This window comes from Periophthalmus magnuspinnatus, chromosome 10 (genome assembly GCF_009829125.3).
Source record: "Periophthalmus magnuspinnatus isolate fPerMag1 chromosome 10, fPerMag1.2.pri, whole genome shotgun sequence".
In the NCBI taxonomy this organism is placed as follows: domain Eukaryota; kingdom Metazoa; phylum Chordata; class Actinopteri; order Gobiiformes; family Gobiidae; genus Periophthalmus; species Periophthalmus magnuspinnatus.
In genome coordinates, this window is record NC_047135.1 from 10962555 (window position 1) to 10990403 (window position 27849).

The window sequence follows — 27849 nt, forward strand, 5'->3', positions numbered from 1 at the left end:
GGGTCCACAGGAGGACGGCCCCACGTCGTTCCTTCGGGCTGGGCCCGGCCGGGCCCCGTGGGGAAAGGCTCGGCCACCAGGCGCTGTCGAGCACCCACCCCAGGCCTGGCTCCAGGCTCCAGCTCAGTAAAGTAAAAGTAAAATGCAGAGGAATATTATATTTAATATAATAAAACAGACAGCCTAGTGCCAAGACTTGTATAATGATCCAAAATATTAGAATCATTAATAGGTCATTAGATACATTATAATAAATATGCAATCAGGGCTGTCACGATAACACATTTTGAAACATGATATACTGCTACAAAGAAATCCAACAATAAACCAATTTTTGCCTCTACACAGGATCTCCAGTAAACCACGTTTATGGACAGTATCATTAAAAGGCATAAGCTACCACAAATGAATAACAGAATTAAGCAATAATTGGCCATAGAAGTCACGTATTCAAACCTCTGCTGGTCAAATCTAATCACATTCTAACTAAAATAAAACAAATCTCCCCATTAATGCAAAGAAATTGTACACACAATAAATACAGAGCCCACAAATACATTGTTCCAGCTTTCATATATTGAATGATAAGTTGGTATAGTAATCGTCACGGGCATGGTTAAAAGCTTTAAAAAGGTCTACTTTGCTTATGTTCTTTAAAGTAGGGTAGTTCCATAGAGACAATAAACAAGGCACTGTGTTTCATGTAAATACTAAACAAAGGCCCTAAGTACACTTCTGTATTTAGGGCCTGAATAGCCCTCTGTTGTTATGATCCACATTTGTAGAGTCAGTCCAGTTCAACTCCACTGTGATTTTGGCCTGTTGGAGCTGTCACCGCTGCAGCCCTGTTCAAAGCTCTGTTTCAGACCACACTTTGATCCTCTCTCTCTCCTCTCTGTTTAGTTTTCCCTTAATGATGAAACCAGACCCGGGAGGCCTGGGATGGGACACTATGTTTCAAGATAAATACATTTAAAAAACCTCAAAAAATGGGGCAGTCCATTGAAGTTATTCATGAGAAGTTTTCGATCACAACGGACTAAAAAAAATTGAAGAGAGAAGAGAGGAGGGGAAGAGGAGGCGAAGAGGAGTCAACCAAGGAGCTATGCACCGAGGGTATAGCAATGAGCTATGGGTACAATGCAATGTCTCTATTCTGTATTAAAAATGATGAAATTATGCAATACAATGTTGATTGGCATGCATGAAAGATCATTTTGTGCTTTGATTTTGTGAAAATGAACAATGACTCAAGGTTAAGATCCAAAAGAACACTGGTGCAATTCTTCTGTCATCACTGTACCAGTGATTGCACTGCAACTGTGTGTCTCTTCATGCAGTAAATGTTAAATGTGTGTTAGATGTTGAAATTAAACAAGAGAAAACTGTAGGAATCATCAAAATATGTGCTGTCGGGCAGAGCCTTCAATTTTTAATATTTTATTTTTATTTTACCAGCCAAAAAATTTACATTACAAAGTCAGCCCGAGACTTATCAATATAAATGATACAAACTCTGAATTATAGCCATATACTAAATTTCCATCTGATGTCCCATTTGATGTTCTGTTCATTCATTTTCAAAGCAACCATAAAACCGTACTATATGATGTTTGCATTTGACCATGTTCTCTCATGAAAAACATACCTGGAGTTGTATTAAGTTTCATTCACGCTTTAAATTTTCCCAAGATTGTGACGTCAAAGGTAGAAGTAGTGTACATTTTTAAGTCCATAAATCACCTCCAGACTCATTCTCTGTATTTCTGACATCACCACAGCATGCTTATATTACTATGCCGGCGCGTTGCTTTAAAGAGCCCGTATTACGGTATTTTCTGATCTATGTTATAATGTTGCTTTCTCATCAAAAAACATACCTGGAGTTGTGTTTTGTTTCATTCAGACATGTTTAACACACAAACCCTACATGTTTAGGCTGCATTCTTCTCTCTCATATTATAATATGGCTTAAAGTTCATGAGAATCCATTTTGTGTAATATAGGACCATTAATAGCTAGCTTTTGTTTGCTTGTTTGTGGTAATTCACACTGTTACTATGGATGGCATGCTATCACCAAATCCAGATGAGACAGTGAAGACTGATGTGCAAATGTGCATTTTCAACACAATGGCATGATTTTAAGTTTGAAAAAATTTAATTCCAAAGCAAAGGTACTCAAGAATATAATAGTGGATAATGCATAAATGCCTCCTTAAAATGTTGGATGGTTCTCTAGAACTGTTACTGTAAATACTATATCAACTTATTGTTCAATGCATGGTAGATGGAACAGTACTTTTTGGAGGTTTAATATTTATCATGGGTACAATTTCCTTGCACTAGTGGGAATATTTTGGTTATTTTTTCGTACTATGATGAGGTTTGAAGTGTATCGCTTTGATGTATACATTTCTAGATACAAACTAACTATGTAAGTTCTGCATTCTGTTTAATTTTTTTTTTTTTTTATTGCAGTTCATATTTTTAACACTATTGTAAATTAAGAATACTTTTGTGAATAATCTTGCCTTATGTTTTGGCTTCAGTATTATCATTTAGCATCTATATTTACTTAAGCTAAATATTGCACTTCAAAATGTGTTATCGTGACAAGCCTGCTGTTCTCATTGCGAATGCCACTGTAGACTTCATACACAAAGAGAATAAATACCTCAATTTCCATTATAATCCATATAATATTACACCCATGCTTTTATAGTCAATGTACCCAAACCTTCCCAAACCAATTCACCTCTCCATGGGCCCCCTCCTCTCATAACATGCATACGCTATTAAAGACACAGGCTCCTATCTCTATTGAAATCTCCATTTGTGTGAAAATGTAAGAAGTCTGAACAGAGAAGAGTCTGCACCCTTAGAGCCGTCCGTGTGCGCCAGATAAATAAAGCTTTTTGAAGAATTTCTCAGCTAAAATACTATGCAAATGTCCACCCCATGCAGCGCAGCCAGGCCAAAGCATTATCAGCACCGAGACAGGCCTCCAAATCAAGTTCGAGTGTGGTCAAAATGAAACAAATTTGAAGGGAAAAAATGAAAAAAAGAAGGAAATTTGCTGTGAAGTGTGTGTATAACAGGAGCTCTTCAAACACTACGGAGGCCTGTTAGGATCAAGAAGCAATGGACTCCCGCCGAGACTGGAGCGACAGCCAAGCGACAGATAAGAGCCTTAGTGAAAGCTGAAGCCAAAACAGAAACAAAGGTTTATGTGGAAATGAGCCGCGATTCAGAAGGAGAAGGTGATTTGTGTTGGGACGATCTGAGAAAAGCAAAGCTGAGGCAGGCACAGACATGTTCAGACCCATTTAAAGAGTCTACAGGTTTGGCAGCTCTAAATAACAAATGGACAGTGACTACTAGGGTCTACTTTTAGATTTGTATTGTTTATTTGGTTTGAACATGTATGGTATCTTTGAATAAGAGACATTGTGCTTTCTCTTGTGGGGCTATTTAGTATCAAACTATAACATACATAGATCATGATTTTGCATTTAGATCATTACAAATTGTAGTATTATTTTAAATATCTTAATAGAAACATGCCTATTAACTTCCTGTTCAAAACTGCAGAACTTAAAGACCCTGCCTCTTTACGTTGGCATTTTCCCATAGCAAGCAGCATCTTTTTATTTGTCTGTTTTTAAGTGGCTAAGTGGGCGGAGATCAGAGACTGTATAAAAAAGTGGATGTCACCCATAGCATCCAACTCCAGCCAAATCAAGCTGATCAAAGCTAGAAGTTATGGGACAAATTTCGAGTCAAGTTCCATATTTGTAATTCCAGCCACCAGTATCATAGCAACCAAAAAGCCAATCCGAGCGAGACTGTTGAAGGTAACTCCCCTGCTATACCCACACCGTGAGCATAGCAGGGGCTGGGCATTTAGCCATACTGTCAATCAAACCTGTGGCTAATGTTAGCGGGAGAAACCTTGGGGAAAGAAGGCAACTGATTTGTCTGTTATTAATGTCCATATCTTGATTTACAAATAAAATAACAATATAAAAATACCATGTGGAGCAGGATCATGTGAACATTTTAAGACCAAAATGATTGTAGCAGTTACGGAGAGAGGGGCAAGTGAATTGGAGGCAGAGTTGACTGAACTGGAAGCACACCCATGCACACTTCCTATTTGGAACACGGCGGCTAGCGGGTTAGCTATGTCCATATATTCACTCTATAGTGGAGTACTCAAAGCTCAAATGCAGGGTAATGCAAGATTAATCAAACATGCATGAATCTCTAAGCTAATGATGTGGGAGCAGTATTGTTAAAATTCATAAAAGTGGATTTTACATAATGTCTCACTTTTAAGTTCTTTAAATACAGTAGCTATTAGGTATGTTCTATGTGTCTCTACCCTCTTTATGCAACACAAGGGTAGTTTAAAGTCATTTCCTTTTGAAAGTAACCTTTTATATATTTTATTAGAAATACAAAAATGTTCACAAAATTGTATTAGATTTTGTTATTTCTACAAATATGTCCATTGTACTTGTACTTTGTTGTAGTAATAATGTTTGGAATACTGTGTCTTGGCTTCCAAAATGTACCTCACAATTACAAAGATATACTGATATTTCCTTTTGTTGTTTTCATTGCAGTGAGACAGATCTAGGACTCAATCCAAGTCCGAACAAGGGCTAGTTTTGGCATTAAGGACAGCAAAAATCCCACTGCAAACTGTATGAAAATGCTAAACCTAAAAACAATAGCCTGTTGTTGTGCAGTGACAGGCAGCCTTCAAGAGTCCTGTTCAGAAGTCATCATCTGAAAACTGAGCCAAATCACACCTCAGCTCTGAGTCTGTTTTGTTACATAAACCACACAGAGAATAATGATGAGAGTTTGCAACTGCCGCTCTGCACATACTGCTCCTCTCAGATCTAACACTCTAATGGACTCTATTAGTGCATCGTCACAAATCAATTTCAAAACATTATGGAGATTAAAACAATAGATTTGTTTTTTTTATTTTTAGGGTATATTGAATTTTCTTCTCTCTTGCTGCATTGTTTCTACTGGACACAATTTTAACAGTGAACATCACGCAAGGCAATATGACTGAATATTACTGAATATTACTGATTACTGAAACATTTGCAAATAATAGAACAACTCCAGATATTAAAGCAACCAGGACCATTTAGATCATATTATTTATGGGGGTAGATCATTTGATAAATATTTTGGTGGAACTGGCTGTAATACTAGTATGTGTGTTGCAAATAGTGTTGCCAAAATACTAATGTTTCAAACAGGAGTTCAACACTTATGATAAGACGTGATACTGATTTTGATAACACTGTAATAATAAAAACAATATTGATTTAAACAATTTTCAACACAATAAAGTTGTTTAACTTTGCCATGTGACCTTATACCAGTGCTTCTCAATTATTTTCTATCATGCTCCCCCTATAAAGAAGAAAAAATTTCGCGGCCCCCCCTTGAAAAAATAAAATAAATGAAATGATATAATGAAATTTAATTAAATATCAAAAAAATAAATAAAAATAAAATAAACATCAAATGAATAAATTAAAATTAAATAAATATCAAATTAAAACAAGTAATTTAGCAATTTGGTACGCCACCTTATATGATGCTCAGTGCTTTAAGTGACATTTACAAAGCCGGATGATTGTTGGCAATATTTGGCACGTTTACGCTGAAAAAACTCCCACGTCTTATCAGCGTGACTGAGGTGTAATGAGGTGGCGCCTTAACTTATTTGGCTTCATACTGTCCACTGCCAACATTTTCAGACACAGCAGACACCGGTCTGTCCTCGTGTCCCACTGGAGTCACGGTGAAGCCAAGTGCTAAATACGCTTCATCAGACTTCCTCGTCTTATTTTTCGGGTGACTTTACCTCCATCTATATCCGCCTTTCTTTTCATCCCTGTTAAAATGTTTTCCATAGTGTCTCTTTAGCAAAAGTGTTTCTTGTTCACTGCCCTGTGTCACGATCTGTTAGCTCTCTCCTGCTGCTTATACTGATATAGATCAAGTTTCAGCATGTTCTCCCACCTCACCTCACCACCCAAAACTGCTCCAGTAACTACACATTTGCAAATTATGCTTTGCAACAACATGGTTTAAAGCAGTGGTGAAATGTAACGAAGTAAACTTATTAAAATACATTAGTTGAGTACAAATTAAAAGTACAAAGGTCTCTGTATTTTACTTAAGTACATTTTAAAGTGGATACTTTTACTTCAGTACATTTGAGAGCAGGTACCTTTACGTTATACTTCACTGCATCTTTGAAAAGGAATGAAAAGTGAAAATATTTTTTTTTTTATGATTGTATGAGCCCTGCTGAAAAAACTCATGGGTTTATTTTTAACACTTTCATAATTTGAGCAAAGAAAAATACACACATAAAACCAGCCAGAAAAAAACAATCAATTCAAATGTTTCTGTTGAGCAAAATTCATTTCAGCACAAATCTTTATCAACATCACTACACTTGAAGCTTCATTAGATTTACATTTGAAGCTTTATTAGATTTTTTTGGTGGTATCTGTACTTTTACTTAAGTAACACAATTGAATACTTCTTCCACCACTGGTTAAAAGCTCCAAAAAGTCAGGTCAGCATAAATCAGGACCTTGAATAGACTCCACAGAGAAAAGAAATGAATAACTTTTGCTTTCAGAGTAAGTCCTACTTTCATTTGACGACAACAGACATCAGTGTAGCTATGCATTTCCAGAGGCAAGACATTATATAGAAAGAAGCTCCAGGCTGTTTCTGAAGCTCCCAAACTTTAAATGTTCTCTGCCTTATTAGGTTACAATGAGTCCAACAGTTTGTCTGCACAGCAAAGTGTCTCCAAAACCCCATTACAACCAAACTAATACGCAACACGTAATGATAAAACAGGGCTATTAGGTTTCAGCTAAATTAAAGAAGTTGAAACAGACAAAGTTGTTGTAGCAGATAAGTTCATTGAACAGAGGAGCACTAATTTTCTGTATAAGGGTGTTGTAGATTGTCCCAAGGCAGTAGAGAACACACAGAGAGAGGAATAGGGTGGAAGAGAGGAGAGGGAGAGAGAAAGAGTGGAGGGGAAGCAGATGAAGGGGTAAAAAGAGTGAGAGAGATTGGAAGAAGGGAAAAAGAGGGAGAAGAGAGAAAGCGAGGAAAAGAGAGAAAGAGAGGAGGTTGGTAGAGGAAGGGGTAAAAGAGTGAGAGAGAGTGGAAGAAGGGAAAAGGAGAGAGAAGAGAGAAAGTGAGGGAAAGAGAGGAAGAGAGAGGGGTAGTTAATAAGGGCAGAAAGCAAATAGGGAGAGAGCAGAAGGAGGATAGAAAGAAAGAGACCAAGAGAGGAGAAGGACAGCGTTAAGAGGGAGGAAAGAGAGAAAGAGAGAGATGGTGAGGGAGAGAGGGGGTGGAGATGAAGAGAGAGAGACAGAGAGGAGGGGAGGGGAAAAAGCAGTATGGAGGGATTAAAGAGAGCAAGAACAGAGAGTGGTAGACAGGGAAGAAGGGAGGAAAATGAGAGAATTATGTTAAGTTAAAAACGACACGGAAAGAGAGAGGGTGGAAAGGAAGAAGAAGAAAGCATGAAGGAGGGAAGAGAGATAGAGTGGGGACAGGAGGTCTGATTTTGATTATTGGCTTTGGCCCGGAGCCTACAGAGTTTAGCCCAGCACTGCTCCTGTCACATCTCGTTTGGGTTGGTGCCATGGCGATTGTCCATTCAGCATTATCCCACTGACAAATGAGAGGCCAGCCATTCTCAAGGTCACCTCTCTGTCCACAAGGGCCTCCAAGAACTGCCACACCACAGCCTTATGCACTCACAGTAATTAAAACCGCTCAACAACACCAAGGCAAAGTCAATACGCTTTTTGTGCGACTGCTAATGAGATGCTAATTTGCGGTCCTGTGAGGAATAAGGTATGAACAATTCAAGGACAGTGTTTAGTCGCAATTTATAATCAGTACACTTGGGGAATATATATTTAAGTAAATGTGTCAGAAGTTTTTAAAATTAGCTGTAGAATGGGTGTGGAATAATAAATATGTTTACAGTTGGATGTACAAAGTAAGATTTTGATTAAATATTGTAATGTATCGTGAAAGAGATGCTAAAGTTGGCCCGCTAACTTGCCTGAACAAAGCCACCATATTGGAGCGGTAAGGAGGACTTTAAAATACAGTTTAGCTAGTGCCAAGCTATCTACGTGACTATAATGTATATAGTAATCTTCATTGTTATCCTGTAATGTCACCATGAAGATATAATTTTGTTTTAGATTTTTCAAAAAATATGTAGTTAAAGATAGTTAAGATGAAGATGACCTGTTTATTTTGAGCACTGATCTAGGATAATTTTTCATACTTGTCCAAGAAAGGAAAGAAAAATCACATACCAAACTTCTTTAGACTAAAGTCTCTTTGCTCAAAAGATAGTGGGAACTTTTTTGTTCCAACCCCTTGTTACACATGTAATATACATTTCTAGTATGCTTCCTGCACATGCATTATAAAGTCACACAAATCTCATAATATTAATATTCAGAAAGATAAAAATTTACATATCCAAGACAAAGCAGTTACAGTACTGACAGATATCAATCTTTTTTTTTTTTTATTATTATTATTATTATTATTTGTCTTGGGCAAATGGACATCTTTTCTCTTTGCATAGCCTAGGCAGCCACAATCGATATCAATCAACACAATGATACAAGAGACAAGGAAAAATAAACAAAAACAGAAAAAAAAACACACACACAAAAGAGTATCTCCGATTGCCCAAAAAGGAGTGGGAAGAAGAAAACTTATTTAATCCCACCCCCTCTGTTATTATTTCTTACATTTAGCATACTTTACTTCCTTTTCATGATTGTATTACATGATTACTTAATTAAAAAAATAAAGCACCCTTATCACTTCTATACTGTGAAAATATGATGTTTTTATGCATTTTCTTACATTTGTGAATACTTATGCCTTGCTTGAGCTGCTGTTCCACAGTTTGACCCACACACAGAGACACAGACACTTGTCCTTGTAGTTCAGATGGTGTTTTCTTTAAAAAGGTCCACTCCTTTCAGTTGATACCTTCTCTCTCCACGTCTGAATATTTTCTGTATATTGCCAGGCAGTGCACTATTGTTTGTCCTGTACATGAGTTAGGCTGTGGAATGTTGGACAAGATCATTCACTTTAAGCAATTTCGAATGCAAGAATAGAGAACTGTGTGCTCCAAATATTCAACTTTGTGAATTACTCTTATTGCTCTTTTTTAAAGCACTGAGAGGGGTTTTAATGCAGTTTTGAAGTTATTGCCTCATACTTCAATACAGTTTGTAAGGTATGGCTGTATTAGAGCACAGTGAAGCGTGCAGTCAGTTGGTATCCAGACATTGCTTGGATTTGTTCATTACTGAAATGTGTTTAGCTATTTTGTTTTGTAAGTATTGAATGTTTTGCTTCTTACTGAGTTTAAACAATATTTTAAAATTTAAGCTTCTTTTTTATTTTTACTTTTGATGTGAAGTTTCTGGGTTTCATATGACATCATAGCATATTCATTAGAATGGGTGCTGAAAAATGACGAAGGTTAAGAAGTTTTGTAAATGTCAGTTAAGCAAATACCATATAATACAGGAACACAAAAAAATGAAACCACCAATTCCAAACATAAGCATTTGTAATTTACTTCAATATCCATTCATTCTTCGGTCTCAGATGACGTAGGTGAAGTGTTTTGCACATGGACACAAGGGCAGTACCAAAGTTTTCTGACAAATATCAAATGAGCTACTGCTACACTGAAATTATACCTTGATAATAAAGTATTTCCATCCACCATGGGTATATAAGTATCTATAGAAATCTGTTTTATAAAAGCGCCTAAGGATTAATGTCCACTATCCGTCTCACTCTTCACTGTCACAGACTCACGGTGTTCCAGATGGTGAGAACATTTATGTCAGGCCCCATTACAGTGTATGATATACGGTATATGTGAAATATAAGAGAGAAAAATGCCAGTCATTCTAATCATTCAAATACACCATTTATATAGAAGACAAATGCACACCTCAAACTACAGCGTCTAACAGCACTAGGGCTGCAATGACTGATTGACTAGTAGAATATAAAAAATGGCCGTAGTCGTATTTTGAATCATTATTTGAACTATACAGATTCTAAAAGACATTGTTATTAAATCACAATGTCAAAAAAGGATTAACAATTTTTGATAAATATTTAGTTCCAACCTTAAACAGCACATTATAGAAGTCACGTCTAGACAGTAGCACTTATTGTGTTAATGATTGGCAGATTTATACCAAAAATATTGATGTCTTGAACTGAGTGAATGAAAGTGTACCACAACTTAAAAATAATCTGTAGCGACTTCAATTACAGGTGGGGGGATGGGAAAAAACCTAAAGATATGACCTGTAACCTGACCACTTCCTTGTGTCCCTGCATGTAGATATTAATGCCAAATTGTGAAATATGCCAGGTGAAGCAACAACATGTCCAAGGACCCCATTTTGACCCCCGAAGACAAAAGAAATAGTACACCTTTAAAGCTACTATCCGTAATTAGATTAGCTGACCCGCCCCTGTTGCATTCTCACACATCACCACTACATTACTGTCTAATAGTGTACCAGCTTTGGCCTGTCAGAAGAAAACACAGGTGCATAGATGATTGTGAACACAGGCCAGGTGAGGGGAGGAGGGCAGGTTTCACATCTGCTATCTACTGGTGAAAAAAAGAAATCTAATTAAATCAACTTACAGATTGTAGCTTTAAGCAACCAATTTTGCAAAGTTCATTATTTTATATGAAGTGCATGCTTTGATTTGAGCCTTAAAAAACAGTAAGCTTTGGAATACTTTGTTTTGCTTCTTGTTCTATGCAAATGCCACATCTCCAAACAAAATATCCTTATTGAACTCTCTCTCTCTGTGTCTGGCCCTCACTGCTCCCTCAATTCACTATCTCAACACCCACATTACTTCTCTCTTTCTTTCTCCAAACATTCACAACATTTGCTCTCAGAAGGGGGTCATAACACACAGAGTCCAGAGACCAATGAATAAACATGAGGAGGGCACTGGTTTGGGTCGGTTTCTTGTTCATGCCGACAGCAGTAGCAGTAGCAGTAATAGTATGTGCGATGTGTTCAGTCAGTCTCTGTGATATGGGAGAGGAAAGTGGGACAGCCCCTGGTTAGACTCAGTGGGGTGTTCAAAAACAGGGCACAGGACTTGGACTAGTTTGGGCTTTGAGGGGAGCAGTGGAAAAGGGTTTGTGACTGCACTGCAAAATGTACAGAATATCTACATTAGAATCAGAATCAGAATTCTTTTATTGCCATCGTTTGTGAACACAGTTCACAAACTAGGAACTTATTTTGGTGATAAAGTGCAACATAAAACATAAAGCACACTGAATAAATTCAAATACAAATAAGGGCATGCACAAAGTAAAAAAAAAGATATGCTTAAAAATAAAATAAAATACTTAAAGGTAGAAGATATATACAACAGCAGCATCAGAACAACAGTGCAAACATGACTTATTAAAGTGACCGGTGTTATAAATGTTTTGTGCAAATATTATAAAGTGTTCATGAGACAAACTGCAGGGCGGAAGAAACTGTTCTTATGACGAGAGGTTCTGGTCCCAATGGACCGTAGCCTCCTGCCAGAGGGAAATGGCTCAAATAGTCCATGTCCAGGGTGAGAAGTGTCAGCTGCTATACGGCCTGCTCGCCCCCAAGTCCTGGAGACGTACAGGTCCTGTAGAGATGGAAGGCTGCAGCCAATCACCTTCTCAGCAGAGCGCACAATGCGCTGCAGTCTCTGTCTGTCCCTGGCAGTGGCCCCAGCAAACCACACAGTGATGGAGGAGGTGAGGATGGACTCGATGGCCGTGTAAAACTGCACCATCATCTGGACCGGCAGCTTGCGTTTCCTCAGCTGCCGCAGGTCGAACATCCTGTGATGGGCTTTCTTGATGAGGGAGCTGATGGTTGGCTCCCACTTGAGATCCTGGGTGATGCAGGTGCCCAGGAAGCGGAAAGAGTCCACAGTGGTGATGGGGGAGTCTGTCAGGGTGAGGGGAGGCAGGGGGGCGGTGACTTTCCTGAAGTCCACAATCATCTCCACTGTCTTCTGGGCGTTAAGCTCTAGGTTGTTGCTGCTGCACCAGGACACCAGCCGGTTCACCTCCCTCCTGTAGGCAGACTCATCGTCGTCCAAGATGAGTCCAATGAGGGTGGTGTCATCCGCAAATTTAACCAGTTTGACGGAGTCGTGGCTGGAGGTGCAGCAGTTGGTGTACAGGGAGAAGAGCAGGGGAGAAAGTACACAGCCCTGTGGAGATCCTGTGCTGATAGTCTGAGTGTCTGAGACATTCTTCCCCAGCCGTATGCACTGCCTCATGTCCGTCAGGAAGTCAGTGATCCACCTGCAAGTGGATTCAGGCACATTGAGCTGAGCGAGCTTGTCCTGGAGCAGAGCAGGGAGGATGGTGTTGAAGGCAGAGCTGAAGTCCACAAACAGGATCCTGGCGTAGGTTCCCGGGGAGTCCAGATGCTGGAGGATGAAGTGAAGGGCCAGGTTAATGGCGTCGTCTACAGAACGATTGACTCTGTAGGCAAACTGCAGAGGGTCCAGGAGGGGGGAGGTGAAAGACTTGAGGTGGTGCAGGACCAGGCGCTCAAATGACTTCATGACTACAGACGTCAGCGCCACAGGTCTGTAGTCATTAAGTCCAGTGATCCTGGGCTTCTTGGGGACGGGCACGATGGTGGACAGCTTGAAGCAGGCTGGGATGTGACATGACTCCAGGGAGGTGTTAAAAATGTCCGTGAAGACAGGAGCCAGTTCCTCAGCACAGTGTCTAAGGGTGGAAGGAGAGACACCATCTGGGCCCGCGGCCTTACGGGGATTGTGCTTCCTGAAAAGCTTAGTCACGTCCTGCTCCAAAACTGTGAGGGCAGTGGGGGAGGAGGGGGGGTCCAAGGTGGATTTGGAGGTAATGTCCATGATGGTGAGGGAGGAGGGGGAGGGGTGTGAAACTTCAGACCTCGCATAAAAGCTGTTTTACTTTTCTGCTAGTTGTTTGTTGTCCAGGGCGGGAGGGTCTTTGGGCCTGTAGTTGGTGATTTGCCTAAGCCCTCTCCAGACAGAAGCAGAGTCGTTGGTGGAGAAATGCTGCTCCAGACGTGTATTGTACTTTGCTTTAGCCTTTTCCACCTCTTTGCTAAAAGCATACTTGCAACGCCTGTAGCCTTCACGATGTTCTGCCCTGAAAGCCATCTCCTTTTCCCTCCTCAGATGTCTCAGTCTGGGTGTGAACCAGGGTTTGTCGTTGTTAAAAGTCACCCTGGTGCATGATGGAATGATGCTGTCCTCACAGAACTGAATGTATGTCGTCACTGTACATTAGTAAAAATAACGTTAATTCAACATAACCCATTGTGATAATACGTTTGTTTTGGTTTAAATGAAGAGAATGGGTTATGTAACTTATCTGATGAGGAGTCTGCCATGATGGGAGATGTTAGTGGTTTGCTCAGAATATTCCACACATTCCAAGCAATGCAATAACATTTTCATGGAGACAAGAAAGTGGCATACCCTCCATTTGAAAAGTTACATATTGAACCTTTAATAGTTATTCAATGCTGATTCACTTGACTTTCAGTGTGGTCCCAGGGTGATGTGGGTCTGAGCGAGTGATGAGGAGTTTGGCGAGAGATGGAAATGATGGAGAGATCTTATAATCAAAAGTAATAAGAGGAGGAGAGGCTGTGGAGATCAAGTCAGGAAATATTTGCAAAGGCATAACCTAAATACCACCCATGAAGTTTCTAGTCAGGCTAAGCAATATCAACTCTTTTCCATCAAGTTACTCAGGATCCTAGTTTCATCCTCAACCTCTCAAGTTTGGTTGGGCACGAACAGAGAACCTTGTGTAAAAAGACAAAAACAAACATGTCAGGATTCAATAGTAAACCTATAAAAGAAAACTGAAAGATGGCAGAGTGCGCTAAACACCCCAATCTAAATAGTCTTTTCCCAACAACCTGTCAGACCACTCTTGTTCGAGTCTGCAGCAGGCCAAAGAACTAAATAGGTACGAAGACGGCTATGAGACGTTCAGGTGTGTCTAGTAATTTAGCCTTAGCCTGGCTGTTTCTTGTGCGCCTCTCCTAGTCTGTGCCAAATGTAAATCGGGCAGCGTTATTACATGAAGCGGGCATCCGAGTACGTATCAGTGTCTCAAGATGTGTTACTGGGTTTTTTGAGAGTCCTTGGGCAAGACACATCACGTGCCTTGCCTTTGTAAATTGTATAAGTGAGTCACTGTTGGTGGTTGGATGGGCCAGTTGAGCAGTTAATAGTTAAGCTTCAGTCGCGTTCCCCAGAGCAGCTGTGGCTACAAAAATCACTTACCATCACCAGGAGTAGAAATTAATATATTTTAAAAAAAACATATAAAAAGAAAATATTTGAGTAGAACACTAAGTTAGCCCTGAATAATGCACTATTCCTTGCATTGACAAACCATTAAAAATGATGTGACAGCCTTAAACCTGCAGCTTTAAAATCAACATTAAATCTATTCAAACTGCAGGATCTAAGCCAGGGCTATCAGTGCATTGGCCATCACTATCACTATGGCTGCTTAAACACAATATCCCTCTATAATACATCATAAACCCCATAGGGGCTTTTAACACAGTAAATAAAGCCTGTCTAATGAACACATGTGGATGAAGTCTTTTGGAGTCTGCACTGGGCCAAAGCAGAGCCACAGCAGATCTGAAGGACACACCACGGGGGAAATCACAACAATTAGACCTGCCAATCTCTCAAATGTCAGATACAGGGAAAGAGGATGAAGAGGAGGAGAAAGAGGAGGAGGAGGGTTCTGCTTGGGCAAGTTTACACAGCGTTAAGGACAGAGGAGACAGGTGAGAGGGGAGAGAGGGGGGCGGTATAATCACTACAAGCTCTTACAGGAGAAAGCTATAGTGTTAAAGCAGACAAGAAACCTGCAATGGCACTTTATATTGTAATATTTGAATTAGTACATCATTTCATTCGTTTGTACTTTGTAATTTACTCTTTAGAAACAAAAATCAAAAACCAATCCAAAGGTGTATTCACACCAGAAAAGTGCTTGTTTGATCCTGATTGAATGTGAACGTTTTTTCAGTTGTTTCAGATTGTATATAAAAAGTTAAGAAATGCACATATATGACAATCAGTGAACAGAATGAACAGAACTCATGAGGGGTGGGGCAAATAAGAGTGATATACAGCCTTCATTAGGCTGTGATATATGTGAAAAGTATAAAGTGGCAACCCATTATTTTTATTGATCAAAGAGAAAAAAGTCTGGACCCAGTTAATGGCATGCAGATTGTCAATGCGTGAGCATTGAAGTATAAGCTACACTGGTCCAAACTGACTGTGCCCAAACAAGGGCTAGTAGGTGAGCTTCAGACTGAACACAGCAGCTTGTGGTGGGGCAGCAGGTGTCTGTGCCAGCGGAAAACCACGGACCAAGAGGGCATTGGAACACGCAGTTCGCTTTCAGTTACATCAGGCCGTCTCACTGGACCAGGGATTACCCGCATCGTTTGGCTCTAAGCAAGTGCTAACACGAAGGACTGATCACTCTTTAGCCCGGACAGACACTCCGCAGCAGTATTACGTACGCATGGCTGAATAATATCCTAGTGGAGTTCTTCAAACTTATTTTTTCCAGAAGAATGGATTTCAACCTAGACACATGGATTTAAACACACTCAACATGGAGACTCTGGGTTTGTGCGTCCTGCTCCATATTCATAACAATAAGAAATATAAAGTAATGCATTTGTATTATGTGTGTTAAATGACTGTTGTACTGAGCTGTTTTTGTGCATTATGCAGTCTTTATACTATGGGCAAGAAAGTGCATTATGTGATGGGTATACCCACCATCAGGGCTGATGGTGGGCAGGCCTCTGGACAGACGCACGCCATGTCCTGGTACATTTCTATGCATATATATATATATATATATATATATATATATATATATATATATATATATATATATATATATATATATATATATATATATATATATATATACACCAAGTTGCAGGTCAAATCTATATGAGAGGCGACCCAGTGAAAATTGAATTCCATTCTTCTTTCAGTAATAAAAGAGCTGCAGTTGAATAAAGACAGATATATTTAAGGCCATACTATGGAACATTCCCAGCAAAGCAACATTGCCAGCTACCCCACCAGAAAAGTTATATAGTGCATCTTTATCAGAACACGTCTCCCGCCTATATCCCTAATGAAGCGATCTCTTCTCCACTGCAGCTCACGTACACCCCTCAAATATACAGTGACTTCATCAAATATTTGTTAAATTAAATTCTCAGCATGTGACCGATCAGCTACTCATTTCCTCTGATTAGATTTGAAAACGAGGACCCATTCCCGTTTGTGGACTCATTTAGAGTCCAATTCAAGTCTATGGTCCATTGCAATAGTAGTAGTCCATATAGGAGACAATGCAGTTATGGCCAGGGTAATGTTGAAACTTGATACACTTATAATAGAGAAGACTGCAGCTTATCCATTACATCTGTGTGTAGTCTGCCATTAAAAACAGGTCCAATTTCACAAGGAGCATTTTGGTCAGTGGCCCTATCTTGTAATCTGATGATACTCTGCTCTGATGGGGACTGCTTAGTATGCTACTGTGGGGTTTTTATTTCGTTTTTACCGGAAAGGTTTGGAGCAGATGGTCCAAGGGCAGAGTACAATTTTATTCTAAAATATGGGTATTGCAAATTAAACATTTTGACATCTGTGCATGTTTTTGAGTATAAAACAGCTAACCTTTCAACTCATATATATTTATTATAGCTGGGTTTCAGATGACATAACAACATTATACAGGCCAATAATATTTAATACAGATGGGGGAGGGGAAATATTAGTTGTAATACTTGACATTAATGGGTCTAGTCATGAATATAAATGATCAGGTTCAACATTTGTGCATTTACATTTTAGATATATCATGGCAAAGTACAATGTAATCAATAGGGATATTTGGCTGTTGTTCCACATTTGAGAGTATAATATCATTACATTCTAGAGTCTGAAAACTACTAATTATAAAAGTAAAACTATAACTACAAACTAAAACAGGCACCAAAGCAGATATAAAACTGATAAACGGGTGATGGAAAATTGATCAAAACTGACTTAGTATTGATGTTTAAAAACAAAATTAATACCTGTTTCAGTCAATGGAGTTTTGTTTGAAAAACTTACATAAGCAGGAGGAAACTTACATAAGCAGGAGGAACGAGCATTGCCATATCTCACAAATAGCACATTTCAGGTGGCCAAGCAAGGTGATAGTGGAGTGCCTTTCATTTCATTTACTGTTTGTTGCTCAATTATGATTTGAAGTACACTGTTACTTTGGCTGGGGTTCCTCCATACTTGCCTCGATGAAGATGTTTGCTTTTTTTTTGAAAATTCCACAGTATGGCATTAAACGTATTCAATTTCAAATTAAATTAAATTCAAGTTACAGTTGTCCCTCACTATATCACGGTTCACCTTTTGCAGTCTCACTGTTTTGCTAATTTTTTTTGTGCAATGTTGCATGCTTTTTTTTTACAGTGTACAGACGCAGATTGTGTTCTGCGTCCTGATTGGCTAACGGACTGTAGACCTTTGTTAATTAATCTCCTCCATGTCTCCTGTACAGTACAGAATATGTTCAGCCAAATTTACATAAATGTTCGATCGACACCACAGTGGACAAAGAGGCACGGTCAGAGGAACTGTGAAATATGCGTGAGTGACTATTAATTAATTAAATAAGAGCGAAATGTGAGAAAATGTTAATGTCAGTCTGAGAAAAGTGTATAAAGTGTGTGGTGAGGAGTTTTACAGCGTTAAAACATATATAATAATTGTAAAAACTAAAGCTGCTACTTCACAGATTTCGCCTATTGTGGGTTATTTTTAGAACGTAACCCCCGCGATAAAGGAGGGACCACTGTACTACATTTTTATGCTGATTTATTTGTTTGTATTGTGATTTTAATGTAAGTGTAAAGCACTTTGAATTACTTTGTGTACGTATTGTGCTAATAAACCTGTCTTGCCAATCCAATGACAGGGGTTTTCCTTGTTTAAAATACTTTGAATAACATGCACTCTTAATGTGAGTGGGGTTGCCTCTTCACAGATCTGACCTGTAACTTGGCCTGGTGGTATTAGCTGCACATCTCCATGGTAATAGATAAAATAAATGACTCCATTTGGCTAATCAAAAGCATTGTTTATCATTGTGCAATCAGTAGAAGGACTTTGATGCAATAGTTTCATCAGTATTTATACTAGGACGCTACGTGTTGCTCTAAAACAGACAAACCAGTGATATCAGTGCCTTTTACACTAAACCCAACACACCCATCACAGCCTTTCATACGTTACATAAGAGGCTTCAATTTCATATTCCTAATGTCTTTGTCTATTTCCTCTATTGATCTGATGCTAATGCTAACGCTAATGTAGCCTGTCATATCAATGCTTGACAGCCACAGCCCTGGGCATTATTATCCATATGATTTGGAAAATTCAAATGAAACCGCAGGGAGGGGAGGTAGGATGCAGTTATTGTAATGCAATTTCCAAAACAGAAATAAACTTTAACTATATAACTTTTAAACACCAAAAAAGAAATAAGAAATTGTATTCCAACTCCCCTAACCCCTACCCATGTCTGAAAATATTTTTAAAATGACACTGATAAACCTTAAAACTCATGTCTTAAAACTCATAAAACTCAAATCTTAAAACTCATATCTTAAAACTCAGGTCTTATAACTCATAAAACTCAAATCTTGGTTACTGATTTTTCACATAGTTTAATAACAGCTTTACATGATTTAATTTCATTTTAAAATTTAATATTAAAAGTTTGCAGTGTTTGAACAATGTTGAATATTGATATGGCGTATATCAATATTCAACATTGTTCTCGATGGATGCGTTTTCTGTTGCAGGTCCATTGAGAGGCTTGGTAAAGTGTATGGGGCCAGGTGGATTGTGGTATGGGGCGATGGAGACAGAGAATGAACTGATGTGAGATATGAGAGAGGAGAGAGAGGCCCTTTGATCTGAGGCACCAGTGAATATGGAGGACAGGAGAAGACTGCAAACAAGTATATGCACTGTAAAAAGTCTGACAAGTACTAGGCAGTGGTATTGGAGATAGTAGTGGAAGTAGCAGAATAGAATAGTAATTTTTATCTATACCTCTGTAGTAGCAGTAGTAATAGTAGTAGTAGTGGTACATATTGAAGTATAATGTTATTTAAGGTTAAGACCTCTATTGCTTCCACAGGGAAATTTGTCCTCTGCATTTGACCAATTTTTTGTCCTGGGACCCACACGTAGAGTGAATGAATGCTCTTTACTATTGCTTTGAGTTTTGAACAGTGCAAACTTCAATCCCCAATAGGAGAAAAAGAGACATTCTAGATGGAGAGATAAAAGGCAATGGAGAAAGTGGAGGGGTGAGTTGATAGAAGGAGACAGTGAAGAAACACGAGGATGGCAGCGATGGAGAGAGCAAGAGGAAGAGAGAGGGGAAAAGAGGAAGAGATACAGTGAAGGAGGGAGGGTGAGAGAAAGAGACAGGGGGAAAGGGGGAGGGAGTACTGTGAGTGGGGAGAGAGGAAGAAAGGTAAAGAGAATGAAGAGAAACGAGAGGGAGAGGAAGGGGTAGAGGGTTGGGAAAAGATAGAGAATAGAAAAAAGAGGAGGGAAAGAGGAGAGACAATGTTAGAGAGAGATGGGGATCAACAGAATGAGGGTTAGAGAGGAGAAAATGATAAGAGAAAAATGTACAGAGGGAGAGAGGAAAGTAGGAAGTTGAGACAGAAGAAGAGAGGGATAACGAATGACAAAGAAGAGAATGAGAGAGGAAGAAAGAAGGAGGCAGAAAGGGGAGAGAGGGCGAAAGAGGAGAGAGTGATACAAAGGAGAGGAGACAAGGGAGGGAGGGGGTGAAAGAGAGGGAGAGAAGGAGGGAGAACAGCGTAGAGAGATAGATAGAATGAAGAAGAGATAGAGAGGTGAAGAGATAGAGAGGATAGGATGAAGAGGAGACAAGGCAAAGACAGATAGTGAAAGAGAGAGCAAGAGAGAGGGAGAAAGAAAGAAAGAGGAGAGAATGGTAGAAAAGAGAGATAGCGAGAGAAAGGAGAGAGTGATAGAGATGAGAGGTAGAAAGAACCGTGATGAGAACAGGACGTTAAAAGGATGTGAGTCCGCGAGCTGTTTGGGGATTTCTCTGCAGTGCTACGCTAAAGCAATTAGCATCGAATCCTTCCACGAAAGACCACAGTAACACGGTTATAAGCAGCTAGCAAACCCCACGGCCCTGGTTAGAACTGCACTTTTAATTGGCACGTCAGGACAAGAACGCACTCAGAGAGAAGTTTGAGTCCACGGAGTGCACTCGTCCCACACAAAAACAGAGAGGGAGGGAGATGAAGGGAAAGAGAGAGGGAAGGAAAGAAAGAAAGAAAGAAAGAGAGGGAGAGTAAACAGATGAACAGTGGACTCAGTCTGGAAAGTGCACTTGTCTTAGACAAACGGAGAGAGAGAGCAAAGGAGAGAGGGAGGAAAAGAGGGGGGGTGGGAGAGAGTGAGAGAAAGCAAGAGAGAGGGAGAGAGAGGGGAAGAGTGGACTCAGAGAACTGTGTGTGCTGATAACAAAACTGAACATTAAAAAGATCAAAAGTTCACTACAGACAGTGCAAGAGAGGAGGAGAAGGGGGGTGGGGGGTGCGGGGGTTATTGAACAGTTTTTTGGAGTTTGTTTTGGATTACAGAGAGAATACTGAACAGAAGGAGTTGTAGTTTTTGGTACAAAGTTATTATTAAAGCTGTGAACAACTATACTTCTTGTAAAGAGTAAACGTAGTTATTTTTGTCTGTAAACCCACAAGAAAGAGTTGTGTCTGTCCGCATGTACTCCTCTAGATGAGAGCAGGTTGGTTGTGTTAGAGCAGCAACAAAACAATGTACATGCTAAAAAAAAAAAACTGGAGAGAGAAGTAGGGATGGGCCGATACCAATATTTTCAATATTTGTTTTGCTGTTATGGCCATGATACAGCATATAAAATCCATATGATAAGGTTGACAAATGTATCCTAAATTGAAGTAAAGATCACAAATTAACTTTTCACTTTGGTAATAATGAAGAAGAAGAAAATTGTTTCTAATCTATTGAATTGGTCCATACCCATTCTGGAATCAATATATGGCCTACCCCTATTGACCTTATTCCGCCCCGCCCACTTTTCCTGTAAATTTGAGCATTCTTTGTGGTGGTACATCCAGTTAATCCAATTCATTTCAGTGGAGAATTTGAGACATTTTGCTGCTAAAATCTGATATAAAGTAGGTTGATTTGTCTAAAATATTCAGTGTGCATGTGTGTCAACAAGCCAACATTGCAATGATTCTCTGGGAGGCTTTAAAATGACTCTGCAGTCCGTATAGAACTTATTTAGTGTCAAGATCGGCAGCCCCATGCAAAGTAATACAACCCGAATGACGATGGCCCTCATGGCAACTTCTGGAAAAAGATGAATAGAAAAACATTTGAAAGAAAATACTTCAGCACATGGACAGAAGTGGACATCATCTTTGGCTCTGATGGACAACCACAAACAAAACAACCATGTTTTCTATGGTGAGATTTTGTCTTTGTAGAACATAAAAGAGCAAAACTGAAGCATGTTTTTATCTGAGCTTCAAAACATGTGTCACCACCACCTGACCACTCTTACCTCTGTATTAAAAGCTTTAGTGAGACTCGCGTGACACAAACCTCTTCTCTCCTCACAATAATCACACCTTTTTTCCTCTGAGCTCGGAGTCTTTGTGTTAAAACCTCCGGAGGCTCCATGTCTGTCACTTACAACATGCTGCATCTAAGCATGGGACCATATTGAAATTCTGTGTCAAGATTATCGGGGTGAATATAATTGCAGTTAACCATAATATACATGGATCTATTATAAAATCTGGATAGGCTATTGTTAGCTTAGACCTGTCACATGTAGGCTTGTCAAAAATATCAAAAATCAGATAGTAATCGATACTAAAACTAGTACTGAAACTAGATATTCAGATACTGATAGTAAAAAAATTCAAATTTCACAATGGTCAGATTTTGAAGTGACCTATTTTCCGATCATAAACTTTTTCTCAGTTCAAAATCTTTCAGCTCTCTTAAAAACAGCTTGTTAATCTTCACTTTAGCTTGTTAGCTTCGCCTTGCTCTGAGTTATTATGAAACCACATGACACATTTGTGAAAATTTATTAAAATGTAATATTCAATTTGATGTGAGTACTTTTGACAGCTGGTGTTATTATATGCAGGTTTTTATTACCAATGTTGCCTGAGGAGTACAAAAATTGCACTTGAAATAGGAGAGGGGAAAATCTATATTCCATTTTGTATTAAACAAAAATAAAACATATTGAAAACAGGAACAAATAACTGAAGAAATATGAAGATTGGGATTCACTCATAATTCAATATAATACTCAATGCATGCCTTATGATAATGTCTTTTGATAACATTATAAAATGGTGATACTATAACCTCGCTCTCTTCATTGCGTATGATAACAATATATCCCTAATACTAAATATAGAGAAAAATTGTATGACTTTGTCAAACCACTACACACACACATTTTCTGAATAATAAAAAGGATATATTTTAATTGCATTTCCCCAAATTAGCAACAACAAAAATAGTGCTGCCAAAATGTTGTGACAAAAATATCTATATCTAGCCATATTGATACTGTTTAGTCCATAGAAGTGGAAAGAAGTGGACTAAGGGAGTGTGATGTCACCCATAGCGTTCGGCTTCAGCCAAATGAAGCTCATCGAGGATAGCAGTTATAAGGGCAAATTTGGAGCCGAGTTACATATTTGGAATTCCAACCTCTAGTATCATAGCAACCAAAGAGCCAATCCAGGGCAATGCAGCAGTTACAGAGAGAGGAGTGCACATTTTTCAATGTAAAGTGAATTGGAGCCAGAGTCAATGCAGCCACAAGCCCATGATCACTTCCAATTTGAAATGGAGTGGCTATCAGGTTAGCTATGTCGATTTATATATATACGGTTTATGGCATAATAACATAACCACACCTCTAATAGACAAATACATCAACAACAAGATAACAGTATAAACCATTAAAATTGTGATTAATATTCAAATTTTAACACTTTAACACTTCACTAAGATAAATGTAATGTGTCTCTTGCAGTCTGTTACGTTTCCCTGATCCCTGTCTGATCACATTATGTTTGTCAGTATTTACCGGTGACTCTCGGTCTCAAATCCTGCTGACACGCTGGTTGTTAATTAACAGATTTCTTGGCTTGGCTTCCTTTGGCACAGATGGGACAGAGACGAGTTGTGTTGATGTGCTTACCAGAACGGTTATATATAGATCACAATGAAATCTAAATCGCAATTTGAATCATCGCAAGCAAGCAAAATTATTTAGCTAACATATACTCCTTTACAATTAACTAATTATTATGTAACAAACCTGCTAATGCCTATATACCTGTTCAGAATTGCATGGGATTCTTGTATTAAAGTGCCTATGACAGATTGGACTACTCTTTTTACTAAAGCACATAACATTTAAGATTTTTCTAAAAGGTTTACAATTTTTCACCCAGTTTGGCCATTTTTAAAGCTTTACTTCCTGGTTGAAAATGATGACCTCACACCAGGTAACAACGTACACACTGAAATTATTATTTGACAGATAAAATGATAACAAAAAACACCTTTATATACTGGAATATACTTATTTACTGCGTGTAAATTATGCCTAACTTTTGGATAGAATTCTCCTTATAGTATGATGTTATCCTTACGTTTTAGAACTCTCTACTTCCTGTAATTTTCAACATATTTTCGTCTCTTCATTGCAAATTGCTTCTTGATTGGTGTAAAACTATCATTTATATTTAGAACAGTCAAAGTCAAAATTTGTCATACGCAGTTTAAACATGTTAATTTTTCTTCACTCAAATGCTAAGGCTTCAGGGCATGTATAAAATGTGAACTTTGAACAGAATCCTGCTATCAAAATTATAAATAGAACAGCAATCGCAATGTTTGGCAGAAAAATCTCACTTTATCTCACACATATTTTTCTCCAAACTCGTTCAGTGCTCGTTCTTACCTTGAAAGATGGCGGCGTTCTGGATGATTAGGCGTTTGAGCTGTGCGCCCACAGACTGCAGGCCGGACTCCATGTTGTTTCGTGCGGCCGTCTGGTACCTCTCCTCCATCTTTCTGGAGCAGCAGGACGGGCCTTTGCTTTGGCACACCTGCAGATCTGAGCCTGGGAGAAAAGAGAGGGAAAAGGACAGAGGGATGAAAGGCTATGCTCTTTTAGGTGAAGTGCATATGACCCTTTCTTCAATGACATTAGGGTTAAACCTGCCTGGACCAGTACACGACCACAGTACACCACCCAGGGAAGTATCTGCAGATCTTAAAAGCCCTGTACCCGACTTTTCCTCATGTATTTGTGCAAAATGTGTCATATAGATATACTGTATTAACTCTTAGGTCAAAATATAGCTGCTGCGTGCTGTTTGCATCTAATTATAAAGCGTCTTATCATCCAAGAATCAGGAAGTGCATTGTTAGCATGCTGGTTGTTGTTACATATACTGTAACAGCAATCTGGCCTCTGTTGTGAAAATTTTGTTTATAACACTTTATAAAATCGTGGTGAAGAATTAGTATGGTCTGAATGCATAAATTGAGGAATACATTTGGACCACTGCTATCCTTTTAACTGTATTATGTTTTTGGTTAATCAAAGCAAATGTGGACTTTGAATTATCTAATTGTACATTTAATTACAGTAAAACAGTTACATTAGGGGAGTTTAAGCTATGACCCGGGTGCCAAATGACGCCCTCAGACTAATTTCTTTTTGCCCTCAGGTTTTCTGCTGAATTGGTCCAAATGATCACTGGCAGAGCCAATTTTTAATGCCAATTTTAGTAATATACTATTGGCCACTTTTCATGGGTTTTGGGCAAGCAATTCCTACCTGATTTGAAGGACTTTGTGAGGACTTTTTCCCATTCAAAAGATATTTTTATTTTAATTCTGTGACTGCTATAGCAATGACATAGACATGAATAACCTCAATATCATCACATTGCACTGCAGCGTGTAACCTTGATCCATCTGACAACCTGATGGGAGTATGATATAAATGGATGCATACAGAGTTGTGGTTCTCAAACAGTCCCACCAAGTACAAGATGAGAAAATATTAGAAAAGAAAATATTTGGCCTTCCAAATACCAACAGATCTGAGCAGCTCTAGAATTCAAGCTACAAATAAAGGCTTATCAGCTGCATCATTGCTACAGTAGTTCTAACTATGAATTTGTTAAAATATGATTCCCTGGGTGTGTGATCCTAACTGGAGGTTCTGCTCTGTCTGAAGTTCCATTAGACCTTAATCTGAGCTTTATTTTAATACAATCAGAAACAGCTGACTTAGTTGAAACTACAACAAGTGAGCTGAATTGTGCTGTTAAAAAAATCTCTCACACATAAATTACAGTCACAAGCTAGCTAGCATTATCCCACAGATTTTCAGTTAGTCACTCATGTGTGTTAGTCACTCATGTGTGCTAATATGTGCATTGTGTCTTTATGGATTCCACCATAGAGGTACATGTACCACCTCTAGCATGATGTCACTGCAAAGTATCAACAGTAAAAAATACTATAAATTACACAAAAACACAAAAAGATGAGCCTCAGTATCAGCAGAAGCAACACTACCACGTACAGGTACCACAGTTTGAGAAACACTAGTCTACAGATTGACAAAATAAATATTGCCTGTACTAAATACGTTTATAGAAATGCAGCACTGTACAAAATTAGATTCCACTTTCCTTTCATCATTATTAATACTGTCTTTACCAGGACGAGGTTGGCTGCAGGCAGAGTTCAGTTTTGAGCAGAGCAAAATAAACCCAAGTGTTGACGTTTTGAAAAGCGCTGAATCTCTACACAAGGTCACGCTGTTTCCTCCGACATCATTTCGGTCTACACAAGCCTCCTCTGCTCCGGGCGCCATTTTCACACCCGCGTCAAATAAAACCTGGGCATTTTTAGGCTCAAAGATCAGAGCTGGGAGCGCTGACACAAACACACAAGACAGAAAATAAATAAGATAAATAAAAATAAAAGATACAGGATTGGGAATGTAAGATTTTTTTGGGAAATCACTTTAAAGAACACACATTATATCAGAACTGAGACTAAATGGGCTGGGACTAAACATGGGCTAGAAAAGGACTAAACCAGGACTAAACATGGACTAAACTAGGACTAAACATGGACTAAACATGGACTAAACTAGGACTAAACATGGACTAAACTAGGACTAAACATGGACTAGAACAGGACTAAACACGGACTAGAACAGGACTAAACAGGGACTAAACTAGGACTAAACATGGACTAGACGAAGACTAAACATGGACTAAACATGGACTAAACTAGGACTAAACATGGACTAGAACAGGACTAAACATGGACTAAACCAGGACTAAACATGGACTAGAACAGGATTAAATATGGACTGGAACAGGACTAAACATGAACTAGAACAGGACTAAACATGGACTAACCATGGACTAAACCAGGATTAAACATGGACTAGAACAGGACTAAATCAGGACTAAACCAGGACTAGATTAGGACAAGAAAATATCAAAATTCCTGTTTCAAAAGGCATACACAATTAGAATTATTCAATATATAATGAGAAAATTGTTCAAAACCTGCAATGAGTTTGTCAGGAGAGAAACTCTTTGAAACAACAAAATAAAGTATAAAGTGATATTTTTGCACTTGTGAATTTTATAGTTCATTCACTTTTTTATGGTAAGGCTCTCCTGTGCTCTCTGGTCTTCTTCTGTCAAGTCAAAGCTGGCACACTATCAGACAGCAGTAATGTATGTAACAGTAATGATAGCATCTAGTGGCAATGTGTGATATTGTCCTTTTTTTCTTTATTTCAATTTCCTGTCACTAGTCACTGTCAACCAATCACAACCTGCTTCCTTTGCTTCTCAACCAATCGCCTTTCAAGGCTTTCATATAGTCAGCAGTAGAACCAGCAGCCTCCACAGCCTCTCCATCTCCTCCTCTTTAACACCACAAAGATCTAAGCACCAGTGTATATATTCTCCATAACAAATCCTCAATTCTTCCATATTCTGACCTCTTAAATGCCATTAAAGCCTAAGTTTATCCATTCAATCCATTATCTCCACTTATTTGTCAAGTTATTTGACAAGAATATTTCAAGGGCCAAAGCAGCGAGCAAAAAGATGAAAGGACACCGCTCAGAGGAACCCAATTCAATTTGAGAAATACCAACGAAACTGCAAAATAAAAACACAGTTCATTCTGATCAAGGACAGTGCACATGAGCCTCAGCTGCAACAAACAGGAGTATATATTAGATTTGATGGTGTGAAAAACATTAATAAATAAAATATATAACCACTTTCTATCCTATTTCATGGCCAACTAATCAGGAAATTAGCTTGGAGGTAATGTCGGGCTATTTGTGCATATAAAAGTTTAGACAGATTTGCATTTTAGGATGTTTAGT

At 38.7% G+C, this 27849-nt stretch overlaps 1 protein-coding gene across 1 annotated transcript in view; it reads right to left on the reverse strand.

Moving 5' to 3' along the window:
* The window catches only part of gpc3 (glypican 3), a 279747-nt gene that overhangs the window by 213833 nt on the left and 38065 nt on the right, over positions 1–27849 (reverse strand). Inside the window, exon 2 of the mRNA XM_055225093.1 lies at positions 24367–24528. Coding sequence (XP_055081068.1) covers positions 24367–24528 — 162 coding nt within the window. The remainder of the gene's footprint in view (positions 1–24366; positions 24529–27849) is intronic.